The sequence below is a fragment of the Cinclus cinclus genome, chromosome 21, assembly GCF_963662255.1.
Source record: "Cinclus cinclus chromosome 21, bCinCin1.1, whole genome shotgun sequence".
Classification (NCBI taxonomy): domain Eukaryota; kingdom Metazoa; phylum Chordata; class Aves; order Passeriformes; family Cinclidae; genus Cinclus; species Cinclus cinclus.
Genome location: NC_085066.1, coordinates 8,383,232 through 8,402,891, shown reverse-complemented (window position 1 = coordinate 8,402,891; position 19,660 = coordinate 8,383,232). Strand labels below are relative to the sequence as shown.

The following is a 19,660-nucleotide window of genomic DNA, read 5'->3' as shown; positions in this document are numbered from 1 at the left end:
AGGTGTTCCTGCGAGAGCCTCCCAGTGGGAAGGATGTTGGAGACCCAGCCAGGGCCACTTTGTTAAATAATTCAGCCACTGACATTGAAATTACTCTGTGTGCTGGCTCTGCTTGATGCAGCTGCTTAATTCATTTTTCAAATAGCTGCACACTCTGTAGTAATAATTATAAACAACATTAAAATTGCTCCTCGTTCTTCTGTCCCTGTCCCTACAAGAAGCCTTTCCTGAGGAGAGCAAGGGTTTGGCAGCCCCACGGGACAGAGGGTTTCTGTTTTATGGGATAGGTTGAGTTGAAGGGACCCTAAATCTCATCCAGTTCCACCTTGTGCCATGAGCAGGGACACCTTCCAGTATCCCATGTTGCTCCCAGCCCTGTCTAGCCTGGCCTGGGACACTTCCCCACCACTTTGTCACCTCCTGCATGCACGGAGCTGTTTGTGGTTAAACAAGCTGTGGCTTCTAGATCCTCACAGAAAGAAATAAATGCAAACAGCCACCAGTGCAAGCTACACTTAAAGGACAAATCCCCTGGTGGTTTTTCCCCATGAACTGGCGAATATTGGGCAAAACCTGCAGGTTTGTGCAGGTTCAGCATCCTCCCTGCACGGGCTCGATGTTACGCCCTGGAGATGGATGTTGCCAGTCAGCTGCTTTTACTTTGCTCTGGAGATTGCAGTGAAGCTGCTGAAATATGAGTTAATGGGCTTGCTTACATCCTCCTGAAATGTGGTCTTTTCATCACATCATGCCGTGCTGTCAGACCTGTTGTGGGGAGGAGGGTTCTGCTGTCGGCAAGATTGAGGGCAGAATTATCCAAATTAGTTTCCTTGCGGATGAGAGCAGAGATGAGGGGGTTTTAAACACAAGCCCTGTCACCTCTTTGGAGAGCCTGGCTTTTCTCCTCAAGGATGAAGTTAAAAGTACCTTATTTGATAAAACTAGGGTGTGCTGCTGATTTTGGGGAGCCAGCAGCTTGCTCCAAAGAACAAGGACTGTAAAAGCTAACATTTGTAGCCGTGCTGTTGCAGTGGATTAAACCCAAGGGGGTTTAATCCAGCTCATGGGGTCCCCTGTGTGGGTCATGTGGGGATTCCAGCAGCTGGATTACTGCTGGGAGAGCTGGAGGAAGGGCTGGTGTCCATCAGAAATGTCCTCAGGGGCTGCACGGGGGAGGTGTAACAAGAATTCCCTCTCTTACTGCTTGGACCTCCTTGGCAGGGCTGGAGGTGCAGCCTTGAGGTTGGAAGGGTGAAATCATGGGGAGCCCTGTACCAGACAGTAAAATACAGCTAGAAAGAACAAAAAAACCCCCAAACTGAGGTAGCTCTATCCTATATGCTGGGATAGCCTCCAGGGAGAAAATTCCTTTTATTAACCAGACCCATCCGGTTCTCTCCATTACACAGAGTGATACAACTGCTCCAATAATTTTTTTGTGCAGTTAGTTACACCCAGGAATCCTCCCAGGCCTCTTTTTGTTAGTGATTCCTGTTCCCAGGAGTGCTTTTTTCCATTTGGTTTCCTCTTAGGAGCTGGAGGGGTTCAATATCATCACTTCCCAGCAGCTTCCTCCAGCAGTGCTGCCCAAGTTGTACCTCCCAGGCTGTAGGTACAGGCACAGGGAGGTTCCTCAGCTCTCTGGGGGTGTGGGACGTGTATTTCCAATTACCTGTTGTCAGGTCCACACAGGAATTCTGTGATCAGAAGGAAAAAACAGGTGTTTGTGGCTCTTACTTACAGTATGATCCTGTGCCTGACATGAAGGTGGTACTGGCTCCATCAGTGTCCTGTAGGATGTACCAAAGCTTTAGAGTGTTGGAAGCCCTCCTTATAAATCCTTTGCCCTCAAAATTGCTGATTTGTGAGCAAACAAGGTACATTAAACAACAAACTCATTGCTGTTTGTGCAAACAAGCTAATTAGGCATTATTTTCTATGGCAAAATAGATTAAAAGGAGATTTTGGTGGACATCCACCCAAATTAGCATGTAGCTGCTTTGCTTTTTCCTGCTGGCACCCACATACATGAATTAGTCCATGCTAAGGCCTCCAAAGGTGCAAGTGCTGTTCCTCCAGCAGCTGTGTAAATATTGGGCTTGTGGTGGATGGCACGAAGTGCCTCCTAATCCATCCCAATTAAAACGCAGTCCATATAGCTGTAATAGTTTTATTGAAGACTGTAACACTTTAGACCCACAGATATATAAAGCAGTTAGTTTTATAAAGCATATACGATATTAAAGTAATGAAAGACATTAAAGTGACATCAATTTTTAAGGAGAGTTACTTGCCGAAATAAATTAGTATGGCCTAAAAGTTGATGGCATGTTACAGGCCTGAGTAATGAACCCTTCTGCTCCCTAAAATCTCTTAGAATAAATAATTCTTGAGCAAGTCAGTGCTCATTAACTCTTTGTCCTCTGAGAGCTACATGTTACAGCTTGTCTAATTTTTTTTTCTTTTTAACTTTAAAAATTCATTCGGGGAGGAGTTCTCTTCCCTGGAATACCTATAACTCGAGGAGCATTAATCTGCCATGTGAAGTAGAGATGTGATTGGGTAGGGCCAGGTGAAAAATCCTCGAGGGAGTTACTTTTTCCCTTTTCCTTTCTTCCCTTTCTTTCCTTTTTTTCCTTTTTCTTTTTCTGCTTCCTTTGCTGCCAGCGCTGCGCTCCACGCTTTCCCCAGCGGGGTTTTGGCATACCAGGCCTGGAGAACCAAAAAGCATTTGTATGTTTTAATAAAATTTAAAAAAAAATTAGAAAGAAACAAGGCAAGACAGACCACTTAAACATTTTACTACTATAACAGAACATTCTTTTAAAAACCCAAACCTCTTAAAATCCAGGCTGGCTGGTAGAGAAGCCAAAATAAAACCCTCAGATCTCTTGAGAACATTATTATACCAAGAAGTGCAGCAATTGATCGAGCTGAGTCTCATTAACATCAATACTTAGCTGGGCCATTTGTGTTGCTATAGTTATGGAAATGTTAAATTCCACGTTCAACCCTATTTCCAGAGAATATAGCTCTTGTCAGAGCTCCCTCTGCTCCAGACTTGGCACCAGACAAATCATCCCCATCTCGTGCCTCCACAAATCGATCCAGACAGCTTTGATTTCCATGAGGGAGCTTAGGAAGCAAAACAAACCCCGAACATTAAGAAGCTGTTTATTGCTTTCAGATGCCTGTTCGAAGGCCTGTGACTTGTAAATGATTCTGGTGGAGTTGCTCTGCAGGCCTGCCCAGCTCCTGGGCTGTGATGTCAGGGAGGCAGCTCGAAGCTGTGTGAGAATGATGTGAAGTGAAGGAGAAGGGGAGGCTTTAAAGTCAGCTCTGCGTAGGACGTACAAGAACCTTTCTCAATAAAGTTCTGCCTAAACCAGAGATTCAAATTCTGCCAGGCATTGACCGTGATGGATAAAATTCCTTCCTTCTTGACCATGGGCTGCTATTTAGTGCCACATCTCTGCCTTCTCTACCCATGTCATCTCTAACCTCCCTCTCAACATGGCATCCTGAAAAGTCTGCCTTTTCCATCTGATCCATGCCAAATCCTGCTTCCAGCTTGAGCCTGCTAAGGCATCCCTGAAGAATTTGCCTTGTCCAGTTGCCCAGTGTGTGTTACAGGAAGAGAAGCTGGGAGAAGAGGTTTATGGAAGGAAAACTCAACATGTTTCTCTCCTGACTGCCGATGGTCCTCCTTCGGTGTCATCTTTTCAAGAGCTTCTTCTGTGCCCTGGAAAGGCTGATGATGACAGGCACCCTGCAGATAAATACTGCCAGCAGGTGGCTGACAGGGTCAAACACCCAGCTGGCTGCTGGACACTGCAGTTCTGCTTTAATTATCTGAATTAGCTGAGCACCTCTCCTCCAAAAACCCTGTCCTCATCGATAAAAACATCCTCCAGCCTTCTGTGTGCCCACATCTGGGCAGGGCATGAGTGGTGGTGGGCAGGAACCCCGTGGCTCTCAATGAAGTTGAATTTTGCTGCCTTAGTCCCAGGCCAAACTATTCCTGGTTTTGGGAGAACAACAGAGCTGGGATGTGAGCAAACAAGGTACATTAAACAACAAACTCATTGCTGTTTGTGCAAACAAGCTAATTAGGCATTATTTTCTATGGCAAAATAGATTAAAAGGAGATTTTGGTGGACATCCAAAGGGCTGCTTCTGGCCCTTCCCATGAGAGGGATGAGGTGGTGATTGTGAGTTTGGGCTCCAGCAGGAATTGCCTTTCCCTGACAGTAGCTGAGGGAAGCAAGGAGAACCCAGTGATGTCTCTGGCCCTGGATGAGAATCCACGAGTCCACAGGGATTTTATTTTCCCCTCAGTCCTGGGTGTAACACCCTGCAGATCTTAAGTGGGAGGTGGAGAGAGTAGGAAAACTTTGCCAAGAGCTTTCTGGGAGCTTGGTGGGGTGGGAAGAGTTGTTTGGTGGGGTGATCATCTCCCTGCCAGCCCTGGATCACTGGGAAAGGACTCAGAGGCATTTGGCAGGAGAAGCCAAGAGACCTGGGATGTCTCTGTTCTCTTCCAAATTCTTTGTGCAAATATTTCAGCACGTGAAAGTAACTTTTTGTCTCTTTAACTGGTGTAATTGTTCCATGAGATGAATGAAATCAGCTCTCCAGACTAAAATAAAAGTCCATTTATCACCAGTATCTGAACTGGGGATGGAAGTTCCTGGCAGCAATGACTGATCAGAGTTAAAATACTTGGTTTTTAGAGGAATGATTTCCACAGGCTTTGGAATGGGTTTTCTTAGGCATTTATGTGGGTGCCATATCCCTGGAAGTACTCAAGGCCAGGTTGGATGGGGTTTGGAGCAACCTAGTCAAGTGGAAGGTGTCCCTGCCCATGGAATGAGGTGGAACAAGGTGAGATTTAAGGTCCCTTCCAACCCAAACCATTCCATTATTTTGGTCCAGTCACTACCAGGCAGAACTGGTGTGGTTAGCTGGCTTTGCCTCCCAGAAATCCTTTCTGTGTAATGATTTGTATCAACCACCCTGGTGCACTAATTTATAATTTCAAAAAAAGTAGATGTGCAGTTGGGGCAGAAATCTGAGTAAATGGAAGGGAGAAATCACATTGTCACAAATTTTGCATTATTTATATTCATTTTGGAACACTGGCAGAATATAAATGTCAGACTGGGAGATTCATGCTTTCAGGGAAGAAAAATCAAAGATTCATCACAAGGCTAATCTTCACTTTGAACACAGTGTTTTAGCTGCCCTACTTCCACAAGGGACAAAGCAAAGCAAGGGAAAGGTCCAGGAATGGCAATGGTTACAAGCTTGGGAAGAGGGGCTTCTGTGTGAGGAGAGATGAGGACTACTGGAGTTAATTAATGCACAAGGCTATTTTGACAATCCTCTTCCCCTGTGCCATGTCACAGGTGCTGCAGCAAGGCTCCATGACATTTAAGGGAAACAAAATTCCAACAGATAAAAGGAAATACTTTCTTAAGGGCTGTAATTAATGTAAGGAGATGATTGCTTTGGGATGCTGAGGACAGGATCATTTGAGCTGTGTTCCAAATGAAGAGCTGCCTGGGCACTTTGTGCTGTACAAAACAGACCCATTTCAGAATGACTGAGATAATATTTTCAAGTTAAACTCACACTAAATACTTGCTCTCATGTTTCAGGGTACAAATGGATTACTACTTGGAGCTGGGAATGATGGACTATTTTTTTTCCCCTTTGCTGTAACACTGAACCATTTGCCTTTCTCTGAAGAGAGATATTGGTTTAGTGAGGAAGCATGAGGAAAAAAAAAAAAAAAGAGGAGTAATTTGCCAAAATTCACAAATGCTGCCTGTGTTGAGTGAGCCAAATGGCTCTAAATGGAAATTGAGAAATATGCACTATCATTAGGACAGCAGTGGAAGAAGCCTTGGAGAAAGCAGTGAGAATCAGCATCCTGTTTGTGTTGGGGGATTCAAGGAGCAGGACAACAAGGAAACCCTTCAGCCAGGAAAACTGGGGGGTTTATAAGCAGTAGAAAATATTGGGGGTATGGGATGGGGAAAGCTCTTTTGGGATCTCCTGGAGCAATACAGAGGTCTTACCTCATTTGGAGCCCCTGGTGTGGGCTGCCTGCAGCTCCTTGGAGCACAGCAAGGTTCTCTGCCCAGTGCCAAGGATTTAGTAACATTTATCAGGCTTGAAGGTGATCTGTGGATATTTGAGAGGTGTACAATCACAGAACCACCATCCCCTGCCATGGGCAGGGACACCTTCCACTATCCCAGGCTACTCCAAGCCCCAGTGTTCAACCTGGCCTTGGACACTTCCAGGGAGCAGCCACAGCTTTTCTGGGCATCCTGTGACTGTGAATAAAATACAACTCAAATGCTCTCAGTTTTGCCCTCAGGATTTTGTAGCCCTGAGGGCAGGAAGAGAAGAGGGATGGAGCTTGGGGTAGGAATTCATTTATTTTAAAGCCTGAAATGAAAATGTTTCAAGAAGTTCTTGTTTGAACTAATTGAAGAGAAGGGCTTAGATTTTGATCTCTGTGTGGACATTGGATGGCCAGGTGTTTTGCCTTCTCAAGTTGATATATCCAGGCGTGATGAGCACCTCAGCTCTGGGAGGGAAAAGGACAAATGCATGGAATGAATGGCCCCTGTGTGTTTTATCCATGTACGTGGAGGCCATTCTGCTCAACATGAGCAGCAGCATGTTCACCAAAGCACCCTGCCAGTTGTGCTGCCAAAATAAGGACTGGTTTGGCACATCCCCAGTTTGGGGGAGATGGGATTTGGTGCTGTTGAGCCCTAAATCATCATTCAAAGAGTGAGGTGCCAACCCACCAGCATAGTGAGCAGGTCTGTACATCAAGTGTGGCTGGACATGACAGGGAATGGTAAGAGAAGTCACCTGAAACGTTTCTTCCTCCTCTTTGTACACAGGGTCATGTCTGGCCAGAGAAGTGACAAACTCAGAAGTCCTCAGCGGCTTCCTGGCCATCTGCAGCAGCCTCAGCTCAGTCAGCACAGTGTGCACCACATCCACAAGGTGTCCCTGGGTGAAGCCATCTGACACCTGGGCCAGGCAGTTCAGGTTCACCAGCTTGGTGAGGGCCCCACCACTCTGCAGGATGTAGTGCTTCCATAGTGCTGAGCATCAGAACATGGAAAAGAGACAGAGTAAGGACAGAAATTAAAAGAAAGCAGGAGAAAGATATTTCATTATTATTTATTTTGAAACTGAAAGTAAGAAAATAAGGACTACAGATCAGGAAAGCCAGGATTCAATTTTTTTTTGTCTGTGCTTTCCTTCATGTTCAGATTTGCAGCATTAGGGACATTAGGCCCCTGTGTGTGTTTTTAAACCCTTATTGATAATTTTTGGCCACCACTCAGTGCTTTTCAGCAAGTCATTAAGGACACATAGAATGGGGTGGGTATGTGTGTAAAATGAAAAGAACTGCTTGTGTGTACACAAAGAACCTGTCCAGTGTTCCCATTTGGATGTACAGAGTACCTTTATTTTAGCCTGTTTTTATTTCTCTGACCCTCATCACAGCTTATTGCTGCTGAACTAAGGGCTGCTGGGGGGACTTCATGTCCCAGAGGCTCTCAGCTATGCAGGCACATGTTGCAAGGTGCAAATTTTCTGTGACTGGGGTTTTGCTTGTTACTTGAATGGTGAACCTGGTTGTATCTTTCAGCTGTGAACTTCTGTAATGTGATTGTTTTCTTTGGGGTTGTGAAGTGGCTGAGATTTTGCTTTCAAAAAATAGGAATAATACCAATCTTTCAACTTATGTTAAGTAAGGATCTGTTTCAGAGAAATTTAGGAGAAATTTGATGTTGTTTCCTCAGGCTTTGCTTTAAAACATTATGTAGAAATATTTGGAAAAGATTAGGAGAGGTTAAGAAGTTTCTTGAATGAGACATTTTGAGTGTGGTTGTGCTTGAATGCTCAGATTTAGCAGGAAGATGTTGGGTGGAGGTTGATGCTGCTGCAAAAGCTGCCTCGTTCTTCCTTGGATTGCGATGTCAATACCACGGACTCGAGCCCATAACTATTGACAGCTCTGCACTGCATTTTTCTCTCCACCAAATTGTGGTCTCCCACTTGAATCCTGCTTCTGCTCAATAAATATTGGCTGAATCACTAATTCATAAAAGAGGAATTGATGCACACAAGGGCAAGCACGGTCATATATTGTGTGCTGCAGCTCCTGGTGCAGGTGTGTAACACAAGGCACTGCCTTGCTGGGTAATTAATGGCAAGAAATCAGTGTGGGGTTGTGAATCTTCCAGTTTAATGATTTCCATTGTCTATTTACTGTTCCCACCGAACACAGATTGGAATACTCTGGTCTCTAACCAGAGGGAGGGCTGCAGCAGACAGGTAGATGTGCACTGTGGCTTACAAGTATTTGTTATGTCATTATTTTTCTGTCAAAACAAATTTCTTTCCTTCTCAAATGGGGTGTCAGGCACTGAAAACTGACAGGATTGGGAGGTGAAGATCCTATTTCCATAGAACTTCAGGGAAGGTTGGAGCTGAAGAACAAGCCAGGCACTGTCTGAAATGGGGCAGCATCGAAGAATTTAAGCTACAAGTTTATTCTGCTTTAAAATGCTACAAGTTAACTTTTGTGGGTGTTCCTAAGTGTGCAGTTGAAATCCCTTGAGCTGGCCATTTTTTTGGACTCCAAGTTAGTGGTGAGAGTCCCAGAATATGACAGTTCAACCCCTCGAAGTGAGCACAGCTAAATTCAGCTGCTGTCACCTCCTTTCTCTAGGTTTTGCTAATGTCCCCTTATCTCTCAGCACTTTTTCAGAGCTGCAACCTAACATGAAACACATGTTCCCTTGCTTGGTGACCATTTCCCATCCACACCAGGAAACTTAGGGAATGTGGGAGAGATTTACAATGTGCTGGACAGCCAAAACTCTGCCTTGGGCTCACCCAAATGTGCATCACCTGGGTACCTTGGCAGCCTCTGAGGATGAAACTGGACTGCACAATGTGTTTGTAAGAGTTTTGTTGCAAAGTGACACTGGGGACAAAGAGTATCTGTGTGGCAAGGTCCCTGAGCCAAATGTGTTTTCTTTTATTGCTGTTTAATGCAGATTTCAGGGTGCTTAAAATCTCAAAACATTGAAAGTTTGTTTTATTAGACCAATTTACATGGCTAGGAAAAAAACCCCCCTGTTTTCCTTTACAAGCTTTGAGTCTCAGTACATTGATAATTCAATGAATTTGTCAGAATTTGGGAGGGCCTGTCACTTCAAACATTTGATAGACCAGACATGCAAAATCAGGGATGCCTGTACAATTCCTCTCTTGATCTGTAAGCACAAAAAGTGGAATTTGTGTGAGATAAAATTTCATCCTCCTGACATGGTTTGGCATGGTTTGACATGGGAGAGGCTGAGAAGTTGTGTTGTTTAGAGTATGGAGACTGGAAATTCAGAACTGCAAACTGGAACCAGAAATTCAGAATCCCTGCGTTGAAAAAAAGCTTAAAATAGAAAATGTGTGCTTCATACAGAGGAGGAACCAGCTCAGGCTGAGCTTGGTGCTCTCTAAACTCATGGAAAAATGTGAATTGCTGGTGAAGAGTATTTTAAACTCTTCTCCCAACTTCCACTTTTATGATTTGGCTTTTTGGAGTAGCCTGTATTGATCTCACCTAAATGTTCAGGACTTGAGATACACCAGAGGCATGACTTGAGCTGAAGGGCAGTTCTGAGGATAACTAGCCAATGACCAGGAATTTTAAACAGCAGGATTTAACCACGAGGAGGACTTGAAATACTTGCCAAATCTTGTAAGGTAGTCAGGCTTCGGAATGAGAATGATTTTCTGGTAAACTTTGCAGAATGGTCCCAGGTTGGCATCAAAGGGCCTGCTGGTGGTCCCCACGAGCAGCACCCTGTCCTTGGGTTTCACAGCTCTCAGGAACTGGGGCAGGAGCTTTCCCAAGCGTTTGGAGTTCACCTGCAGCATGTGGAAATACCGAGAAGGAAAGAGTTGTTAGGGATGCTGACAGCTCAGAGTTAATGAGCTGGAGCTGTACCTGCTGCCTGCAGCAGGATTTTGGAGTTTTTTAGTGGTCTGATGTTGGATCCCAGAAATTTTAAATTTTTAAAATAGCTCTTCTGCAGAACCAAATCCACCAAACGTTAAAATCTCAGGTTTCTGGGATCCAGCAGTCTGGTTTTATTTGGTATGAGCAGCTAAGATACCAACACAAGTAGGTGTCTCTATATCCTGCCTCAAATTCAGGTAAGCACTTGATTTCTGTTTTTGTGGGTTTGTGCCAGTGCCTTTCACTAGTGAACTTACTGGTCTAGCTATTCAAAGGCAGGAAGGAAACAACCAGTTAAAAGAAAGAAATCCCTTATTTCCAGCTCAAGGAGAAATATTGCAGGGACCTGCACACCTGATGAACCTCGACAGGTAGAAAATTGCAACCTAGTTTGGAATCCTCCCAGCTCTTGGAGGTTATGATTTTATGACTTCTAAGTGTGAAAAATGCACTCCCTATTTTTTGCTGTGTTTTCTAACTTGCTGAGGCTCTTAGAACAAAGGTTCTGGGAGCTCAGGGTTCATTTCTTTGCAATAATTTACTACTTGACTTTGTAACACGTATTTAAGTACTACTTACAGAACAGATGAGTATTGAGCAAAACCTTTTATTGGAGGGTTGTATTTGATAATGTTAAAGTGAATATTGGCTGGAGAAGCCTAATCAGATTGTTGTGGTGTCATTACTGTTAATCAATAAGCTTTCCCACAAGTTTTAGGGTAGAGTAGCACTTTTTCTTTTTTTTCTAAATAATCTTGTCTTAACACAAGACATGTGGTGGATCATTCCTTTTCTTCTCATAGTCATACTGTGCATTTTTCCAAGCATGCCAGTTGCTGAATCAAGACAATGAGCTGAGCATTAGCTCCAGGGCTGAGGATCCCCTTTGGGGCACGGGGCTGCTGCTGGCCAGGGTGACACAGCCAGCTCATAGTTTTGCTCCTGGATGAACTGTCCCTCAGTCCTGGTGGCAGAAATGTCACCCTGGGATAAGCACAGTGACTGATACTTGCTTTGGCTTCTGATGGCTGAGCTTAGCTCATCTTTTAGGATGGGGCTTGGAGCAGTCTGATGTAGTGGAAGATGTCCCTGCCCATGGAATGGGGTGGAACAAGGACCTTTAAAGCCCCTTTCAACCCAAACCATTCCATGATTCTCCAAAATTCCTGCACTGCTAAGGGAGGTTCCCCAGACTGTCCCCGACGTCTACCTGTCCCTCCAGGTCCATGCTTGTTCCTCTACATGTTGGATGTGCTGTGAACAATTTGGGATGGGTGGGATTCCAAGCCTGGAGCCAATATATTCCCACCAAGGGAAGGTCTTGGGATGGGTAAAAGGGGCAGAGGTGATACCCTGCACTCTGAAGTGGGCAGGACAAGAAATTTTCCCGTTGGCTAAGCAAGTGAGGATCATGAGTAATCCAGGCCATTTTTGGCCCCTAATCTTAATTATAATCCCCATCTGCATTTTCTGTCAGGGTTTGAACCCAAGAGAAAGGTTCCCTCTTGCTGTGGGGACAAGGGAATAAAGCACTGCACACCCAGCCCTGGCAGAAGGAACAGCCCCAGCCAAGGTTGGGTTGCCTTGTGTTGCTTTTCCAAAATATAGGCTTGTGACTACCCCACAGACACTCTAAGAAAAAGGGTTTAATCTTTCACATAAAGCTCTAAAAGCAAAATATTTTGCAGGCAACAGGAACTGGGGCAGATTGCTGCCTGCTGTGGTGTTATCGCTGTGACTATGGGGCAGTATTTTAATTTTCTTACCAATGGAGAAGCTACACAGGAGAGGAAGGAATGGAAGCAGTGGCACTGGGACTCCTGGGAGTCCAAAGAAAATAATCTCTAATTGTAACTATTTAACACAGGCTCTTTGTTTTTGCACTGGAAATTTATCCTTGTTACTTTATTGTTCACTTTGGCTCCATCCAATTTCTCAAATTAATAGAGCTGAACAATTTAAGCTCATCTCAACTTTTAGCTTCTTGCCTCATATTTTGAAATTCTCCATTATTCCCTTTTACTTTTCAGTGCACTGATGAACAGTGACTGGACTATTTTTAAATAAAGCAAGGATAGGTGGAAGAGAGAAATGTGACCTCTTGGGGGCTCTTAAGAAGCCACAAGACTCTCTTAAAAGCTAAAAAAAAGAAAAAGGTAGTGAGACAAGCTATTATCAAGCAAGCTTTGGCAGGTCTGGTCATAGTGGTATGTGCTAAGCTAAGGAATACACTTGTTCCTTTGTGTGGGCTGTAGTGCAACAGCAGAAATTATCTGCACTGAAATAAAGAAGAATTCACCTCATCCTCTCCCTTTGGTGCCCCTTTGGAAAACATTCTCTCTGTGTCTCCAATCCACACGACTGAAGGCTGCAGTTCCTTGCCCACCTAGGAGAAAATGGGGGAGAAAAGGCAAGGAGTTGATTAAAACATCTGCAATTTCATACCTGGGAGCCTGTCACTGTGCTTTTGAATCCAGATTTCAGCAGCTCAATTAGCCTGGCTTATTTTTTATCCCCAGGAATGTTCAGCAGTCATGGGTAGCACTGTTCAGCAGCCTTGGCAAATCCAGCTCTTTCTAGTTAGGAACTGAGCATCAAGAGCCCACCCCAAATTGGATCACTGTGTTTGCTATGCTTATCTTTACTTTCTCAGCACAGATTCAGTTGTGTTCCTGCAAAAGGAAGCCTGGATTTGGTGTTCAAGGGAAAATCATAGTCCAAGAGCAGCTTTAGGCTGAGGCTGGGATCCCACCCTGGTTTTCTGGATGGCGAGACAGGCAAGGTATGGCTGTTGCATGAGAGAGAGGGCACTAATCATTAAGCAAAGCAGTTTGCCAATCTTCTGGCTGAAAGTCCAGCACTTAATTTGCAGTGAGTCCAAGAATTAAATTTGAAGGAGGGGGGGCATTGTCCAAAAATGGGTTTTCCTGCTCCAAGGTTGGAGGCACGATACCTCTGGTTCACAGCAGGATGGCAGCAATGCTACAGGTTTTTCCACATCCTGCACTCTTCCCCATTGCTATAGAAACGCCAGAGGTTGAGCCATTCCAGAGGTTTAGACATTCTACTGCCAAATTTTAATCACTTTCCAGTGGCTCTGAGTTTGCTCAGCAACAGAAGTGATGGCTCGAGGAGTCAGCGGTAACGAGAGAGAGAGAGGCACAGCATCCTTCTGTCCTGCCTTTTTTTTTTTTTTGGTTTTTCTTTTATTCCCCCTAGTTGAAGCTGCTGCTTTCAGGAAGGCAGGTTACAAAATCTATGGGCTGTGTACATCATAAGCTCCTGTCTGATTGACAGCCGGGCAGGGAGAATTAAGTTGTGAGCATCGTTGCTCACAGCACTGCTGCTGATTTTTGTGGCTGTGTTTCAAAGAGTCAGTGTGTCTGTGCAGGAGGAATGGGCTGGGGATGGAGAAGAGGACAGGAAATGTCCTGAGGGCTGTTTGGTTTGTTTGCAGTGCTGCTGATGGGGTGAAGTGGAAGCAGGACCAGTGTCAGCATATGACACTTTTATGGGTGGCAGCTGGTCAGTCCTAGAACATGTCAGGTGATACCTCCAAGTCCAGAACAGTTGGATTGTAGAATCCTGGAATGGTTTGGGCTGGAAGGGATCTTAAAGCTCATTGCATTCCACCCCCTGCCATGGGCAGGAACACCTTCCACTATCCCAGGCTGCTCCAAGCCCCAGTGGCCAACCTGGCTTTGGACACTTCCAGGGATCCAGGGGCAGCCACAGCTTCTCTGGGCGCCCTGTGCCAGCCCTGCCCACCCTCACAGGAGGAATTTCTTCCCAATATCCCACCTCTGTCAGTTTAAACCCATTCCCCCTTGTCCTGTCCCTGCAGGACCTTGTAAATACCCTCTCTCCATCTTTCTTGTAACCCTTCCAGGCACTGGAAGGGGCTCTAAGGTGACCCCAAAGCCTTTTATTTTCTAGGCTGAACAATCCCAATTGTGTCAGCCTTTCCTTGTAGGAGAGGTGCTTCATCCCTCTAACCAGATTGGTGGCCTCCTCTGGACTCGCTCCAACAGGTCGCTGTCCTTCCTGAGCTTTCTCCTTTGCTGGATGGCAGGAACTCAAATATTTAGTGTTAGTAGTGAAGATTAAAAAAATAAAAACAACATATCAGAAAAGATATTACATCCCTTGGGGGAGCCTGTTCAGTGCCTATGTCTGATGCTGCAGTGGAATGTGACAGGAAAATAAGGGTGGGAGGAAAGCTACAGAGGATACAAAAGCTGTTGGCAAAGGTTGAACACTGCTTGTGTCTGTGCTTTAGGTGGGGTCACCACAGGCTGGGAGGTGCAGATATTCCTGGATTGGCTTGGAGATGGTTTCTCTGGTGAGCAGCCCCCCTCAAACACAGCCTGAAGTCTGAAATCAGATTATTCCTTCGTTTTAACTCTTACAGTAGAATGCTCAGTGTTGTCACACCTTTCATCTTTGCCCCCTTTATTTCTCCACTAAGTGGAAAGCTAATGAATAACCTCAGTTTTGGCTCTTAGAGAGAGAATTCCCCGTGTTTTCTGTCTTGAGGCAAAAAGCTAAATGTAGACAAAGGCCTGCATGTATTTGTTGCCCAGAGAAGCTGTGGCTGCCCCTGGATCCCTGGCAGTGTCCCAGGCCAGGTTGGACACTGGGGCTTGGAGCAGCCTGGGATGATGGAAGGTGTCCCTGCCCATGGCAGGGGTGGCACTGGATGAGCTTTAAGGTCCCTTCCAACCCAAACCACTCCATGGTTTTTCAGGTGTTAACAGACATTAATATAACCCAGTTCAACACAGCGTATTTGGGCCTGGCTGTTTCTTCTTGTAAATTCAGGTCAGCACCCAGAATCCATTGGCATCTAATTTAACTTGTTGGCAGATCTGTAGCTGACTGTATATCTCCCTGTGTGAAAGTGCTCCATTTGAATTATCCATGGACAGTTTGAATCCATGGATAATTAAATGCACTGTACATAATTAATTTGTAATTGAAATTTTATTAGCTTTGCTGCAATTCCACAGTTTGTTGAAGCTGCCAGCAGATGGCCCCTTAACCCTTCTAATACCACACTGAGCTTTGCTCTTCAGGAAAATCATTATGAAAAAAAAATCCCTCTCATCCTGCTGTCAACAGTCATCAAAGATCAAACAGCACTTTTGAGAGCCTTGGGTTCAAATTTTCAAACCTGAGAGCCAGAGTTTAACAGTTAAATTGTTACACTTGAAAATGCAGAAATTTGATTCTTGCCCAGCACATGTTGCACAAGGCTCCTCCAAACATGAAGGATTTGATGCAATTTTTTTTTAAAAGGCCCGAGACTTTTTGGAAGCTCAAGTTATTCCTGAAAACTGCTTAGTACTCTGTAGTTTATACACCCAGAAATGCTGCACTGAAACCTGTGATTAGACCTTATCATTGGGACCATCACCAGCTAAATATTCCTGCACTATAGTGATGATGCCACTGTATTCTGGTTTGTGAGGCAGAAAATGACTTGCAACAGGATAAATTTAATTTTTAACCTTAGGGTAACAAAAGTGCAAGCTGCTTTCTCTCAGAAACAACTGCATATTTGTTCACTGTTGATACTTCACACTTCAAGGTTCTAAGAATTCCAGCAGGTTGAGCTGCACCAAGAGCAGAATTGTTTTGGATGCTGGAAGAAAGACTCACTGTACCGTTCCCAAATTTTAGCTGGAGTGGGAGAGTCTTGTGTGGCATTGAAATGTTAAATACAGAGAGAATTCTGTCAGTGTACCAGGGTAAGCTCTTCAACCTGCCAGAAAAATGTTCTGGCTGGAGGGACAATAGAGCAGTGGTTATGAACAAATGAACATGAATCAGTGGAAAAAAAAAATAAATGGCAGACTTCAAAATTCTGTTGCCTCTAAATGCTGGGGTTGTATCATTTAATTGAAATAACCTCCATCATACCCTTTTTTTTGGATGTAACACTTGTATTGCACCTCTGACTTGCTAAAGAGCAGACCCAAAGAGCCTGATAAGATTCCCCCAGCACTGATGGTGTTGAAATATTTCTGGACAATATTTCTGTGCCCCTGCACAGCACACACCGAGCTGCTGACACACTCACACACTGCTTCCCTGCTGGCATTTCCTCCTGGCCACCTCTCTCCCCACCTTTTGGCCTGGTCAGTGCTGCCCAGGTAAGGTTTCCCACGTGTGGCTCTGGGCACAGTGTGCTCTCTGTGTGCTGCTGTGGCCCTGGAGAAGGGATGAGCCCCCTCTGCTAGTGATTAACCCCCTGGCTGCCTTCTGCTCCTCTTTTTTATTGCCCTGCAGCTAAACCTCATGAACTACCTGCACTTTTGTGTCATTGAGTTGGGCATTCTCCCCTCCCTCCTCGGTCCTTTCTGGATCTGGTTTTGCTTCCATGCATCCTTCACTGCCCTTCCCTGCACAGTTCCTGTATTTTATAGGGACACAGGAGAGCCAAACAACTGCTTGGCACAAGCTGGTAGCTCAGGCTGGGAAATGGGGCTTAATTGAAATATTCCAGAGCGTTCTGGTTCATGCTTGAAGGGTGAGTCTTGTTTTGATGGGGGGATTTCTGGGAAGTGTTTCTCTACTGGAGACAGATCCTCCCCTTTTCTCTCTGAAGCAGAGCTGACCTGGCAAAATTTGCTGTGGCTTTATGAAGAACACAAGTGCTCAAGCTTGGTGTTTGCAGCCTCTTTCAATAGTTTTCCTATTCAATATCAATCTCCCTTACATCTCCTCTGAATAGGCAGATTGAAATGTTGGTGTTTTCCTGCTCTGGTATGAGAAGTCATTTCCTCTGAATGACATTAAAATGCCTGCCTGGACTAACACTCAAGCCTCTCTTGATCAGGGCTGCTGTGTCCCTTGCAAGTCTCCCCCCTGAAAAGGGGAGGGGGAGAAAAAAAGAATTTGGCTTTTGCATCTGAAACAAATTAAAGTTTCATTTTTTCCCCAATCCTATTCACTTGTTTAGGGCGTCTCCCACGAAACAACTGCCAGCAGCCAACACTTCAGTTATGGAAGGAAAGTTTCCTAATGGACATTTTATGCTCTCCAGAGTTTCCTTTCATTACAGAAACTCTTTTGTTTGCACATAGGATAGGTAATCAAAAGTGTGAGGTGACTTCACCTTTATCACAGAGCACCATTAATCCTTATTTACCAAATCCTGCTGTTTAACAGTGGTTGTGTGGATCAGAAGATAAGAGGGAAAGAGCTGTCATGTTTCCTGTCATTCACTCACAACTTGCAGTGGAAGGTCTGTATTTTGCTTGACTAACTTTCCATAAAGGCACTTCTGGGAAGCTGGAGTACAAAGCTGGCTTGACAACAGTTGCTGTTTCAAAAAAATCTGCCCATAAGTGTCTGATTATGGAGATTTGGGGAATTTTCAGTGATCTCTACACACAGGGCCCTCTGATGAGGGGTACTGTGCTGGGTCAGGTAGGACTGAGAGCTGGGAACATTAAATATGGAATGTCAGCTGCAATATTCCAACTACTTCCATGGTTTGTCTGTCCAGTGTAGTTTTACAGTAACCCAAATAACCAGATCTTTGCACCACGGTGAAAAAGGAACTTTTTGGGGAGGGCAGGTTCCACTCTTTGGCATTCTATTGTCAAGGAATTTGTTTTGAATGTGTGTTACCCCTGTGTTTTCTTCAGCTTGGGTAGCAGTAAATTCCTGCAAATCAGAATATAGGAGATTCCTTGTCCTTTGATTCCTTGTAAAACTTTCTCCTTTACACGTGAACAATTTTCCTTGTTGCTACTCGTGCTCATTTCTTTTTGTCCCACTGCTGTGCACCTCTGGGCAAAGTCTGATCTGTTCTTTGCATTATCCCATGAAGCCCCTGAAAACAGCAGCTAAACTCCCTCTCACTCCATCTTTATTTCAGCCTGAAACAGCTGGATTTGTCCAGATGTGTCTCACACACTCCAGCCCCCTTATCTCCACAGCTCTCTTCTGGACCTGCTTGTCAAGGCCTGTGTTTAACAGGGCAGCCCAATACTCAACATAATGTCCTGTTGTGGTCTCATAAATGCCCAATAACAGGGAATAATTAATTATTTTAAGGTGTTTCCCATATTCTTGCTGGTAGAAGCAGGTATTTGGCTGAGTCGATGCGGCATGGACTTGAGCAGAGAGGGGGGAAATGAGGCACATTTGGTGTTGTTAGGAATAAAGAAGTGGGTTATAACTGCAGAGGTGAGAGCCTGTGTGGGTGCAGCATTGTTTCCAACCTGGCTCTGAGAACCTACAGGATCTGAGCTGAAATCCTCAGCAGATGGGGATGTACTGGTGACTCAGCCATGGGGACAGAAGGTGATGGGAGAGGTGAAACAACCAAAGGAACTTGGAATGAAAATTGAACACAGTGGATTTGAATTATTCTAGGACAGGCCAGGGTTCTGTCATAGGGTCATAGACTGGCTTGGGCTGGAAGGAACCTTAAACCTGATCCCATTCAACCCCCTGCCATGGACAGGGACACCTTCCACTATCCCAGACTTCTCCAAGTCCCTGTGTCCAACCTGGCCTTGGACACTTCCAGGGATCCAGGGGCAGCCACAGCTTCTCTGGGCACCCTGTGCCAGGGCCTCAGCATCTTCACAGAGAGGATTGTTTTTCCTAATATCCCACCTAAACCTACGCTGAGTTTGAAGCCATTCCTCCTTGTCCCTACATGCTGTTACAACATTCAGGAAAAAGAAACCCTGTGCTGTGCCACTGGCTCTGCTGTTCAAGCAGCAGTTTGAAGCAGTGCTGCTGTTGCAGTTGGAAGAAGTCACCTTTTGATAAGCAAGGTTTGGACAGCCCTGATTCCATGTGATTGTGAGCAACTCCATCCCAGTAACTCATGGGAAGGTTCACTGAAATGTCACTGTCTTTTGCAAGAGCTTAAGTAGAAAGAAATATGCTTGGACTGCTCCCTGTGATTTTGAGGAAGGGGTTGGAGAGTGTTTCCAGTTGTTTTTAATTAATGTGGAATAATAGAAGGGCTTATATATATACCTGTAGGCACACACACACATGCATTTTATGCATGCTCCTCTTATTGCTTGTATTATTTATATGCAAGTATACAAAAACCCCTTGCTATCTTCAGCTGCAACCTTGTCCAGGAGTTAAAAAGCCTTCCCTCATTTCCCTTGTGCTCTAGCAGGGATTTTGTGAGGGCAAGGACAGTGTGTGCTGTGCTGCAGCCAGAGCCGAGCTCTGCCACTGATGAGGGCAGAGAAATGAAGTGGAGAAAGGTGAAATGTGCAGAGAACAGGGAGTGTTAGCTCAGCTCAATGGCTCTAAATGGTGTCAGGGAGTGCCAGGCCCAGTGTCAGTGCCCCAGCATCAAAGGTGTGTGTGATCACAGCACTGCCACCCTTCCCTCTGCACCAGGCTCCTCAGGGACTGCTTTGCTCCTGACTGTAAAATGTGGCTTTTCTGGGAATGGAGGCACCTGTCACAAAACCTGCTCTGAGACTGGACTCCATAACATACAGCTGATAAATCCCCAGCAAAGCCAATTTTACTAGACCACTGGCACTGGAAAAATATTATGTTTGGAAAAACATCACTTTTTCCTAACTTTTTTTTGTCTGGAAA

At 45.0% G+C, this 19,660-nt stretch overlaps 1 protein-coding gene across 1 annotated transcript in view; it reads right to left on the bottom strand.

Annotated features, from left to right (window-relative positions):
* Window positions 1-2,492: 2,492 nt before the first annotated feature.
* Window positions 2,493-19,660, bottom strand: part of IQCA1 (IQ motif containing with AAA domain 1) — a 95,664-nt gene continuing 78,496 nt past the window's right edge. Inside the window, exons 17-20 of the mRNA XM_062506644.1 lie at window positions 12,366-12,452; window positions 9,798-9,975; window positions 6,895-7,133; window positions 2,493-2,712 (exon numbers count right to left, since the gene is read on the bottom strand). Of these exons, the coding sequence (XP_062362628.1) occupies window positions 2,593-2,712; window positions 6,895-7,133; window positions 9,798-9,975; window positions 12,366-12,452 (624 nt within the window). The 3' untranslated portion in view covers window positions 2,493-2,592. The remainder of the gene's footprint in view (window positions 2,713-6,894; window positions 7,134-9,797; window positions 9,976-12,365; window positions 12,453-19,660) is intronic.